This window comes from Chrysochloris asiatica, unplaced genomic scaffold, assembly GCF_000296735.1.
Source record: "Chrysochloris asiatica unplaced genomic scaffold, ChrAsi1.0 scaffold00046, whole genome shotgun sequence".
NCBI lineage: Eukaryota > Metazoa > Chordata > Mammalia > Afrosoricida > Chrysochloridae > Chrysochloris > Chrysochloris asiatica.
In genome coordinates this window covers 18,629,395-18,641,609 of record NW_006408564.1, presented here as the reverse complement: position 1 = coordinate 18,641,609, position 12,215 = coordinate 18,629,395, and the positions used below count along the sequence as shown (strand labels likewise).

Here is a 12,215-nt window from a genome sequence, read left to right as displayed (position 1 = left end):
ATGAAGTCCAGCCACGAACCTTGTGTCTTGCAGTCCAGTGCTTATCCTACAGAGCCCTGTTTACTGATATAACCAGCTCATATCTTTGCAAGTTATAAGCCAAAAGTAATATTAACGTTTAATATTTATTCCTTACACTTTCACACTAGGCACTGTGCTAACACTTTAAATGTATAATCTCCAGTTCTTCCTCAAAGCAACTCTATGATGCCAGCATGGTTCTTAGTTCAACTCTTTAACTGGGAAGACTGAGGATGCGCTAGAGTCGTTTATTCATTCAAGGTCAAATTGACTTGAGTCATGTCTGCATGCTCTCTTAAAACATTGGCTGTATGTATGTATGTAGGTAGGTAGGTATGTGGGAATGCGAGCATTGCTGCTTCCTCTCTGTAGTCTTCAAGGCCCAGACAGTTGTAAAAGCTTGCATTCACTCATGGTTCTTAGAACAAAATGGTAGAGCTGTGCCATTAGGAAGCACACAACTGCCAGCTAGTGCTTTTTAACATGTCTCTCTTTGCTTGCATGCATGTATGAGGAGTCAAATTGCAAAGTGTTATAATAGTTTTCTCTGAATGTAAATATGTCTTTGATTCTTGGATGTATCAGCAAGCCGCTTCAAGACTGGGACAAGGCCAGGTTGCTCTTAGACCAGTTAGTCAAGTAAATGTGATTACTCTGTTGAGGAATCCTCAAAGAAGAGCCATGAAGAAATGATTTACTGTTTACTCTGAGGTTATATCTGAATTTCAAGAGGAGGCAAGACAGTGATTCAGCCACTTTGAAAAGTCATTTGGCAGTTCTTCCAGTTGCTGAACATAGAATTGCCATTTCCAGGTGCAGCTGAGTCAAGCTTGACTCATGGTTATGCCGTACATGCTCCATAGGGTTTTCAGTGGCTGAATTTTCAGAGGTAGATCATCCGGTTTTTCTTCAGAGGCGTCTTTGATGGACTTGAACCTCCAATTTTCTGGTTAGCAGCTTAGTTTTTTAACCATTTGCACCATCCATGGACTCTAAACTTACCACATGACCTAGTAATTCTACATCTAAGTATTTACCCAAGAGAAATGACAGCAGGCATATACACAGAAACTTGTGTATCGATGGTCACAGCAGCTTATTTACAATAGCTAAGTGCTTGAAACAACCCAAATGTCCATCAGTTGGTAAATAGATAAGCAAAATAGGGTATGCCAAACAGTAGAATATTATTTAACAATAAAAAGAATGAAGTTATAATATATACATATGACAAGATGGATGAACACTGAAAATATGAAAGTAACTGAAAGAAATAAGACACAAGAAGCCACACATTTTAAAATTCCATTTACATAAAATGCCAGAATAGGTAAACCCCTGCAGATAGGAAGCAGCTTAGTGGTTATAAGGTTTGGGGGGAGTGAGATAGGGACTTTCTACCAATGGGTAGGGGGTTTCTTTTTGGAGTGCTGACAGTATTCTAAAGTTGTTGTTGTTGTTGTTATGTGCTGTTGAGTAGCTTCTGACTCATAGCAACCCAGTATAGGGTTTCCAAGGTGTGACTGGTAATTTTGAACCACCGACCTTGTGGTTCAAAATGGCATTGTGATCCTGGGCTTATCCTGAAGTGCCTGGCAATGATTACACAAACAACTCCATGATGACACTCCAAACCACCAAACTGTACACTTTCAAAGGGTGCGTTTTATGGTATTCAAATTAGAGTTTAATAAAACTATAATTTGAAAAATTCGAAATGCAGAGCTGTGTGTTAAAAAACAAAAAGGGGCAAGCATGAACAGACTGCATTTTGCTTTTCATGAAGGTGAAATTGCATCATGTATTATAGTGGAGTGTGAACTGAGATGCTTACTGCAAGGTCAGAGGTTCAAATCTGCCTGTCTCTCAGTGAGAGAAAGATGAGGCTTTCTGCTCCTGTTAAGATTTACAGTCTCAGAAACCCTATACTGAGTCGCTAGGAGTTGTAACTGACTCCGTGGCACACAGTCATAACCACCAAGCACCGCATTCTGATAAAACTATTAATAAAGTGACTTTGAAGATTTCTGAAACACTATACCTGATTCCATTTGCTAAAGAGTTACCAAAGAAATGTGGAAGGCTTTCTGTTAATTTTACAGTATGTATTCCTATGGTGAAAATCATACTCTGGCTCATAGCATTTCTATTTACAGACTAGCAAGTTAAATTGGTGTGTAACTTAAAATGTCTGTTTTCTTTTCAATCCTCGTAAACATGTTCATGCATTTGTGGTCATTATGAATATTGAATTCTATAAATTTCATATTATTTGTAAAGTTAATTCCAAATTGCTTGCTAAAGTGGTTAATACGCTAGAAATTAACTGGGCTAATTCGGCTGATAAATATGATTGTAACTCATTAGGAGAAAAGATCAAATGGGTGAAAGACTGGCTAGTATTACATATTAGGAGATTTGCTATCTAGTGTAATGAAATAATCTGGTCCCTGCATTTTCATGCCACATGAAGTATGCCAAATTATACCTTCGATACACAGATTGCTTGTGAATGAAAAGTCTCCCAGGTATATTAGAATTTGCATGGGTTGTTATCTATAAGTAATTGGAATCTTTAAAAAAAAAAAAAAATTAACGCCTTGCTTTCTTCAGCTTTGTTATTTAAATAAGAATATTTTGCTTCCAATAAATGTCATGATTCATTCTCAGATTTTTCTATGGCCAAGTCCTCTATGATATTTGGGAGGACATAGCTTTCCCCCACAGCAGTCAAAAGAATGCATTCAATACAGCATTTCTCTAGTAGCTTTTTTTGTTATTGCACGCATATTGTTGTCTAAGTAAATTCAATAAAATAAATCAAGGAAAGATTATTTACTCTTTATGAATGAAGTTACATGTTTTCTTAATGCTTTAAAGAAAGATCCACATTTCAACAGTTTGGCTTATTTTTGTACACCTGTTTTGAAAAGGGGAGTCCTGGTGTGGCGCTGTGGGTTAATGTACCAGACTGCAAAGACGTTTGAAGTACAAGGTTGGTGGTTCAAGCTCACTAGCTGCTACTTGGAAACCCTAGACAGGGTCGCTATGGATCAGAATGGACTCGACAGCAATTCACAACATCATTGTAAAAGGGATCTCAGGTAGCGTAGTGTTATGAATCAGGAGGCAAACCGCAAGGTCAGCAGTTCAAAACTACCAGATGTTCCGTGGGAGAAAGATGAGGCTTTCTGCGCCTGTAAAGATTTATAGCCTCGGAAACCCTGTACAGGGTCGCTATGAGTCAGAACCGACTCCACGCCACATAACCATCACCATTGTGAAAAGTAAACCTCTTCTTGAAAATATCCAACAGATGCTATGTTTTTCCTAATTCAGATTGAAGTTCAAAACTGTCACCAAACAGTAAGGCTATTTCCATCCCCAGCTCTTGATAAATCTTGCTTAGTAGAAAGAATAACATTTAGGGTGCTGATCACATCCACTGATCAGAAGTGACTCCTAATTACCACCATTCCTGCTACTATGTGACTTTGAACAAGTTGTTCAACCTTTTTGAGACTTATTTTTCCCATTGCTTAAAACAGAGATAGTGTTCCTGGTCTATGAGAAATAATGTAAGCTAACATACAGAGGAGACTGTTCAATTTGTGGTATATAGTAAGTGCTTGGTTAGTATGTATTTTATAATCACGAGATGTTTAAAAAATGAATGATGCTGTCGGATAAGCCCTTGACCATAAGGTTGATTTGAACTGCAAGGTCGATGATTCAAGCTAACCAGCTGCTTCTCGGAAGTCCTATAAAGGGTTGCTATGAGTCGGAACCGACTCAATGGCACTTAACAATAACAACATGGACAAACAAGGGTATTGCTGTTAGGATTCCAGTTCATACATGTACAAGTGTATTCCAAACAAATTATGTTTAAACATGTCTTTGTAATTTGTGAATGGTTGAAGACAAATTCTCTCAGTAATACTCATGTCTTAGTCATGTTGTTGTTGATATAGGCTTTCCTCTATAGGCTTTCCTAAGAGTTTAAACCACCAACCTTGCAATCCAGTGCCACACCAGGACTCCTTAGTCTTGTTAGGGTGCCTTCAAAAAACAATGTCCCATCTGGAAGTCAGCATCCAAGAGGATCTTCTAGGCCAGCTAAATTCAAGGTGGAGAAGTCAACTCAAAAGGTTATGGCAACTCTTTTGGTGATTCCAAAGGTGTAATCTTGATAGAGTTTCTTGAAGGACACAGGACAGTTATGGCGACTTATTATGAAGACCTTTTAAGAAAATTGAAAACTGCATTGTTGAGAACAAGACCAGGAAAGTTGAGCTGAGGAATTGTCTTTTACCAACACAATGTACTTGCTCATTCTTTGAGGTTATCAAGAGCTGTCTTACGAGAATTTCATTGTCAAACCTCCACACCATCTACCCTACAACCCTAATCTTCCCACTTCAGACTGTGTTTTCTTCCCCAGACTCAAGGAACATTTAAAAGAAACATGATTTGAGTCCCTTGAGGATTAAAACTGCTGTTTCAACACAGTGTGACTCAAAGAGCACAGAATTCTTTGGGGGAAGGATTGGTGGTGTGCTGTGGAGTTGGTTCCAACTCGTAGTAACCCTGTATAGGGTGTCTAAGACTGTAAATTTTTATGGGAGCAGAAAGCCTCATCTTTCTCCCATGGAACTGTTGGTAGTTTCAAACTGCTGACGTTGAGATTAGCAGTCTGACTCATAATCACTATGCTACCAGAACTCCTTAGGAGGAAGCACTGTAGAAATGGAAACCCCACCCCACCTTCAGAAGTATGTAGACCTACATGGAAGATACGTTGAGTAACTGTAGCTTCACATTTTGATAGTTTTTAAAATAAAGGTTTCTGTGCCTTTGTAGTAGTACATTTGATTAACTCTTGTACATATATGAATACACTTAGAAGAGACACCATTGTTCTTGTTGTTCTTAACTGTCATGGCGTCAGTTCCAACTCATAGCAACCCTGTATAGGGTTTCCAAGGAGCGCCTGGTGGGTTTGAACCACCAACCTGGCAGCTTAAGCTAACCTTGTGGTCTTTCACATTATCCTGAAGTGCTACACCAGAAGAGAGACCACTGTTGTTGTGTGCCTTCAAGTTGGTTCTGATTCATAACGACCCTGTATAGGGTTCCTGAGGAGTGGCTGGTGAGTTTAAATCACCGACCTTGCAGTTCAAACCGACCTGGAGGTTGAATGCTTGCTTACCTTATGGTGCCACACCAGGATTCTGAAGAGAGACTAAAAGAACATTAATGTGAAATCCGACTAAGTGGTACACTTTGGGCTGGTTGTATTTACACATACACATATATAATTGGACCACATATAATATGTTTGATACTTTGGACTGATTTCACTAGTTTAATAATTGCTAAACCACTCAATTAAGACAAAATGCATATGCTGGGCTAAATTCATTGTTTTAACAATTTATATAATGATCAAATGATTGGGATCATCAAATATTCAACTACTTATAATATAATTTTATGTAATTTTTAGTGCTGGTGTAATAAATAATGTTTCTGAGTCTTAGCTTTAGTTCTGTTGCCATTTTATACTCCAGAAAAAGTGGCATTAAAGCTGTAAGCACACATATGAACTGATAGGCAAGACAACTGATTAAATTGTGTTCTTTGTGAAGGTGTATTTGGTGGTCACATTTATGCTGGTTTATTGTATAGTCAGTGTTGTGGAACTTGGTGAGTTTCATTAGCAATATAAACTTCAAGGCAAATTCCAGACTATTATTGGCTGTCTTCAAGTTGATTCTGACTCATAGTCACCCCATGTGACAGAGCGGAACCATAGATTTTTCATCTTTATAGAAGCAGATTACCATGTCTTTCTCCCATGTATCTGCTGGGTGGGTTTAAACTGTGCATCTTTCATTAACAGCCAATCAACTGGTTAAGAATTTGAACCACCAAACCACACAAACCAAACCCACTGCCTTCAAGTCCTATCCATCGTGTAAGATAGAGCAGACCTGCCTCATAGTTTCTGGGGCTGCAGCTATTTCTCCTGGTGGGTTTGAATAGCTGACTTTTCCGTTAACAGCTTAGTCCCCTTGCCCCGAAGGCTCCTTACATTTCAGAGTAGATTGTCTCCATACTTTCATTAGACCATGAATCAGCTGGGGATCTGGTAGAATTTGCCTTAGGATTCATCATACCTGAGGTAGTACCTGCAAGAGTCCACTTCTAACATGCTTCCAGGTGTTATCAATATGCTAGTCTGTGGACCAAACTTTGAGCCACAAGATGATATAAAAACTAAGGGGCTTAGGGGATAAAATGAATAGAGTCCTGGTGTTGTGCTGTAGGATAAGCACTAACCACAAGGTCAGCAGTTCAAACCCACCAGCCGCCCTTGGAAACCCTATATGGGGTTGCTATGAGTCAGAACTGACTTGATGACACTTAACAACTTGCAAAGCCTGGTCCCAAAAATGAATTAAAAATTCAGAGTCATTGAATAGCTGTGGTCCTGCCCCTCTATTTCAGGTATTCCGGTGATGTCCTAAGATGTAATAGAATTTTCATTTTCTATCATTCCTTTGTATTATCTGTTAGTCTTTCTACCTCTCAGACCTCATTGAATATCAATGTGCGGTGTATATGAAACATCTCTAGTTCCAGTCTTTAGAGCATTCTAGCTGCATTACTGGCCCTAACTATGTCTACAGCAAAAAACAATGAGAGTGTGGACTACTTTACTCACAGCTAGGCTTTTGGACTTAAGTTGTGGCATTATAGGATCAACACTGGACTGCAAACCACAAGGCCTGCAGTTCCAACCTACCAGCTGCTCCATGGAAACTCTATACAGGGTCACTATGAGTCGGAATTTATAAATGGCACTTAACAGTAACAACAAGGCTTTTGTTACCAAATGAAAAGACTCATATATTATTGTTTCTCTAAGTTCAGTCCTGATTTCCTAATGCCTTTAAGTGAGCATTTATAGAAGCTTTCTGAGGAAGCTAATTCCAAATCCTTAGCCATTTCGATGAGTGTGAAGATTGAGCTTCACCTGTAGAATTCACAGTGCGTAGGGACTGATTTTGTATGTAATTTGACTACAGAGGTATCGTCTTAAAATGTGTTGAATTCTTCATATGATGTAGCTGTGACTTGAGATGTAATATGCGCCATTGCTTGTTACAGAGCATAACAGTCGCAAGAGTAAAGACAAGAGGACAACCAGAAGGAGAAAATGGGGAGGACGCAGTCACCTGGCAGATGACGTGGCAAGCTTAAAAAGCAGCTTAGCAGCAAAGGCTTTGGCTGGCTATGGTAACAAGACAGACGACACAAGAGAAAAGAGGACCCACAGAAGGACAAAACGTTTCTTATCCTATCCACGGTTTGTCGAAGTGATGGTGGTGGCAGACAATAAAATGGTTGCATACCATGGAGCAAACCTTCAACACTATATTTTAACTTTAATGTCAATTGTAAGTACATTCAAAAGAAGGTGATTTATGAGGTCTCTAAATGTGCCATTTAGAGTTTCCATCCAGTGCTTTGGAGGACCATTCAGGGCTGGCATTTCAACCGATTCAGGCAAGTGACTGAGGAGAGTCTACAACTGGCTATTCAGCAGTTGCTGTTTTATAATGTCTGTAATGGGTGTCATCATTGAGTGCTTATTCTGCGTTAGACAATGTGCTTCTTACTTTAAAGGCAAAAGTCCCAGTCTTCCTGACAGCCCTGCTAGGTGGGATCATAGCCCCTATTTTATAGATGAAAACTTTGGCTCTCCAGTGAGTTTGGTCACTTGCACAGAGTCATTTAAATCATGTGTCTTAGCCACACAACATGTAACCTTCGTTTGTCCAGGTTCCCAAAGTCAGTGGTCTCTCTCTAACTGACAAACTGTGCATATCCAGGTGTGGTGGGTGTTGAGTAATATTTGTGGATACTAGTTGTAAATCAGAGTCCCTCATGGAGCTTCTTAAAATGCAGAAACCTCCTACTAAACACATCCACAGGATTCTAATGAAGTAGACCTGAGGGTTTCAAATCTACCGTGTGGCGGTGAGTTTGGCTTGGTCTTGGGAAAGAAGCTTAGGAAACTCTCAGTCTATTTGTGTATTGTCCTTCTGAATTGAACATACAATAAATGTTCATGATTTTAAAATAAAACAAAACAGAACCAAAGCATATGTAATGCAAAAGAAGCAACCTTCCCTACTCACGCTCCCTGGCTCCTTCTCGGAGGCAACATCGGTTTTCTTGCATATGTTTTATAACCTGCATCGCCTAGTAGAAATGAAATGCAAGTCACATAGGTAATTTTAATTTTTAAAATAGCCCCATTAAAAAAAGCAACAGCAACAGGTAAATTTATTTTAATTATATTTTATTTTCTGTACAAGGTACTGTCATTTCAATATGTAGTCAATATAAATAGTATCCGTGAGATTAGTGTTGGGGGTGATTTTTCATAGTTGTTTTGTGCCATCTAGTCAGTTTCAACTCACAGTGACCCTGTGTAGTGTTTTCGAGGAGCTGCTGATGGGCCTGAGCTGCCAACCTTGTGGTTAGCAGGCCAGTGTTTATCCTACAGCACCACACCAGGACTCCAGTGTATACTTGACCAGCGTCTTTGTTTCCTGACTAGCCACATTTCAAGCAGTCATAGTCATAAGGCATACAGCTACTGGATTGGACAGTACAACTGTAGATATTTCTTAGACAAATGTGTGTACATATACAATATCTTATTTCAAACACCAATGGATGTCTCATTCTCCCATCTTCTTTTGCACATTGCTGTTGCCTTGAAATAGTGAAGACTGCCCCATAGAGGCTATATAAATTGACTCTTACTTATATGAGCCTTGGCAAACCCATACCTTATTCTGCTACATAATACAGACCTGAATTATGAGTAACTTCATTATTCATAAGAATTTTGATTATGGAATTTGGGTTTAACAGTCCTAGATTGAATCCTGACTCTGCTCCTCAACAGCTCTGTAGTTTTGGACCCAAACCAAAAACCAAGTCCATTGGCATTGAGTCAATTCTGACTCATAGGGATGCTACAGGGCAGTTTCCTAGTCTGATATCTTTGTGGATGCTGACTGCTGTTTCTTTCTCCCATGCTGTCCCTGGTGAATTTGAACTGCCAATCTTGTAATTAGCTGCCAAGAACTTAATCACCGAGCTACGTAATTTTTCTGAGTGTTAGTTTCCTCATTTGCTGAGAAAGATTATAATAGTACCTAGACTAGAGATGGAGTCCAGCGTGCTGCTGTAGGGTAAACTCTGGACCACAAAGTTGTTTTGAACCACAGGGTCGGTGATTCCAACTTACCAGCTGCTACTTGGAAACCCTATACAGGGTTGTTGTGAGTCTGAACTGATTTGACAACACTTATCAACAACTCATATGGAGTCTTGGTGTGGCGCTGTAGGATAAGCGCTTGACACAGGGTCAGTTTGAACTGCAAAGTTGGCAGTTCAGACACACCAGCTGCTCCTCGGAAATTCTATTCAGGGTCGCTATAGTTGGAACCAACTGGAGATGGAGTCCTGGTGTGGCAGTGTAGGATAAGCACTGGACTGTTAACTGCAAGGTCAGTGATTCAGACCCACTAGCCACTCTTTGGAAACCCTATGGAGAGTCACTATGAGTTGAAAGCAACATCATGGCACTTAACAAGACCAAACAAAGTTTTGCTAAAGGGGTAAAATACAAATGCAAATGAAGTTTCCAGCTGGGGGACCCAATCCACAATAAGCATTCAGTAAATGGTAGCTCTTGTAATTGATAATAATAATCCCCCCCCCATACCCAAAAATCCTGACAAAAACCAGAATTCCAGGTTGAGAATACAAGCAAGCGCTAACCTAAAGAGGAGCAGTATTAGTAAACGTGCTCAATCAGCAATTTGATGGGGAGAAAAATGGTTGGTATCCAGTGTTTTGACACAGAGAACAAATGGCTAAATTGCAGGACAGTACAATTTCAGAGGACTCACTTGTTTGAAGTGATTTAATCTAAATCCTCTATCAATCAATTTTACAGAGACCTAAAATAAGTGTTTGTTGAGTGAGTGAAAGTTCTACAAAATGCTTATGTTCATAAAATGCAAAAAGAGGTGAATTGCATATTGCTTGGACTGTGTTCACAATTAACTTTGAAAAATTTATCTTGGTTACAGGTAGCTTCTATCTATAAAGACCCAAGTATTGGAAATTTAATTAATATTGTTATTGTGAACTTAGTTGTGATTCATAATGAACAGGTAATCTTTTTTTTTCTTCTTCTTCTTCTTCTTTCTTCTAATTGTATCTGAAATGGCATATCTAACTGGTGTTGGTACAGCCGACCAACCATAATTGTTTTCTGTAATTAGGAAGGACCGTCTATATCTTTTAACGCCCAAGCAACATTAAAAAACTTTTGCCAGTGGCAGCATTCCAAGAACTATCCCGGTGGAATCCAGCATGACACTGCTGTTCTTGTAACAAGGTATGTGGATTTCTTATTCCACAAATCACTTCGTTTCTAGTCAACTGATGGGATGAGGGCATGTACTCCTGGGATCCAGCCCCTAGAGCAGAGATTCTAACTGAGGCATTGTTGACCTTTTAGACCAAATCATTCTTAGCTGTTAGGGAGATGTCCAGTGCATCCTGGTTCCTATCCATCATACACCATAATGTCCCATCCTTTTACCTGTGACATTCAACAATGTTTTCAAATGTCCTCTGGGGAGGGACAGAATCACCACAGGCTGAGAGCTAAGAATGTATGGGTTCCAGGTAGGTAATGGATGTGCTTCGCGGGCCTGCAAATTCATGTCCCTTCTAAAATTGATAAGTGCGGTTCAGATTGATTGATTCCCTTCAGGATATGAGTCCAGTGTTACCAGCTTCTGAGATTTACCTAGAAATGATAAACATGGATTTTTAAAAAATATATGAGGTCTCCTCATTTTTAATGTGGGTTACGTCACAGTGTAAAGAGAAAAGTTCTCACCATTGGACCAATAAATAACATCATGATAAATGGAGAAAAGATTGAAGTTGCCAAAGACTTCACGTGTATCCACAATCAACACTCTTTGAAGCAGCAGTCAAGAAATCAAATGGAGTATTGCATTAGGCAAATACGCTGCACAAGATCTCTTTAAAGTGTTGAAGAACGAAGATGTCAGTTTGAGGACTAAAGTGTACCTGACCCAAAACATGGTATTTTTAATAGATTCATATATTCTCTGGTAGCTTAGTGGTTATGAATTGGGCTGCAAACTGCAAAGTCAGCAGTTCAAAACTACCAGCTGCTCTGCGGGAGAAAGATGTGACGTTTTGCTCCTGTAAAGATTTACAACCTCAGAAACCCTGTACAGGGTCGCTATGAGTCAGAACTGACTCCACAACACACAGTAAGACTATAGAAGTGTCGATGCATTTGAGTTATGATGTTGGAAAAGAATATTAGAGGTACCATGGACTTCTAGATAAACAATCAATCTGTGTTGGAAGAAGTACAGCCAGAATGCTCCTTAGAAGCCAGAACAGTGAGACTTCATCTCTCATACTTCAGACATATTACCAGGAGGGACCAATCCCTGGAACATATAATGCTTGGAAAATAAAGGGTCAGTGAAAAAGAGGAAGACCCCCAATGAGATGGATTGGCACAGTAGCAGCAGCAATAGACTGAAGATTAACAACAATTGTGAAGATTGTGCAGAACTGGGCAGTGTTTTGTTCTGTTGTGCATAGGATAACGGTGAGTCTGAACCGACTTGACAGCACCTAACAATAACAATTTTTACATCGCTACAACCAAGCTAAAAGATGTTTACAAGACAGTCCTAGACAACAAAGGGTCTGCTGACCTCATTATACGAGTACCTCCAGTTGGCCATGTATGATATGGTCACAATTACTCATAAAAGGAACTTCCGTGAAAGACATTCAGAGCCTTCTCAGGAATGTTCTCAAGGAATCTTTACAAAACTAGAATCATTTACTCGAAGGCCTTAGGAAAACTCCTGGTTGGAGAGATTTCTTAGAAAGGTTCCCCACCTGTTGCCCTGTGGCTACCCCTGCAGCAGAGGAAGACTTTTTTTAAAAACTGTTTTTTGTGAATTACGTGATAGTGTACATGGGAGAACATTAGCTTTATATTCATTGCCATGGTTACATTCCCCTCCATGCAT

The 12,215-nt window shown here is 39.5% G+C and overlaps 1 protein-coding gene across 1 annotated transcript in view; it reads left to right on the top strand.

Moving 5' to 3' along the window:
• The window catches only part of ADAMTS9 (ADAM metallopeptidase with thrombospondin type 1 motif, 9), a 224,143-nt gene that overhangs the window by 34,549 nt on the left and 177,379 nt on the right, over positions 1-12,215 (top strand). Inside the window, exons 4-6 of the mRNA XM_006862109.1 lie at positions 7,198-7,487; positions 10,206-10,289; positions 10,401-10,516. Of these exons, the coding sequence (XP_006862171.1) occupies positions 7,198-7,487; positions 10,206-10,289; positions 10,401-10,516 (490 nt within the window). The remainder of the gene's footprint in view (positions 1-7,197; positions 7,488-10,205; positions 10,290-10,400; positions 10,517-12,215) is intronic.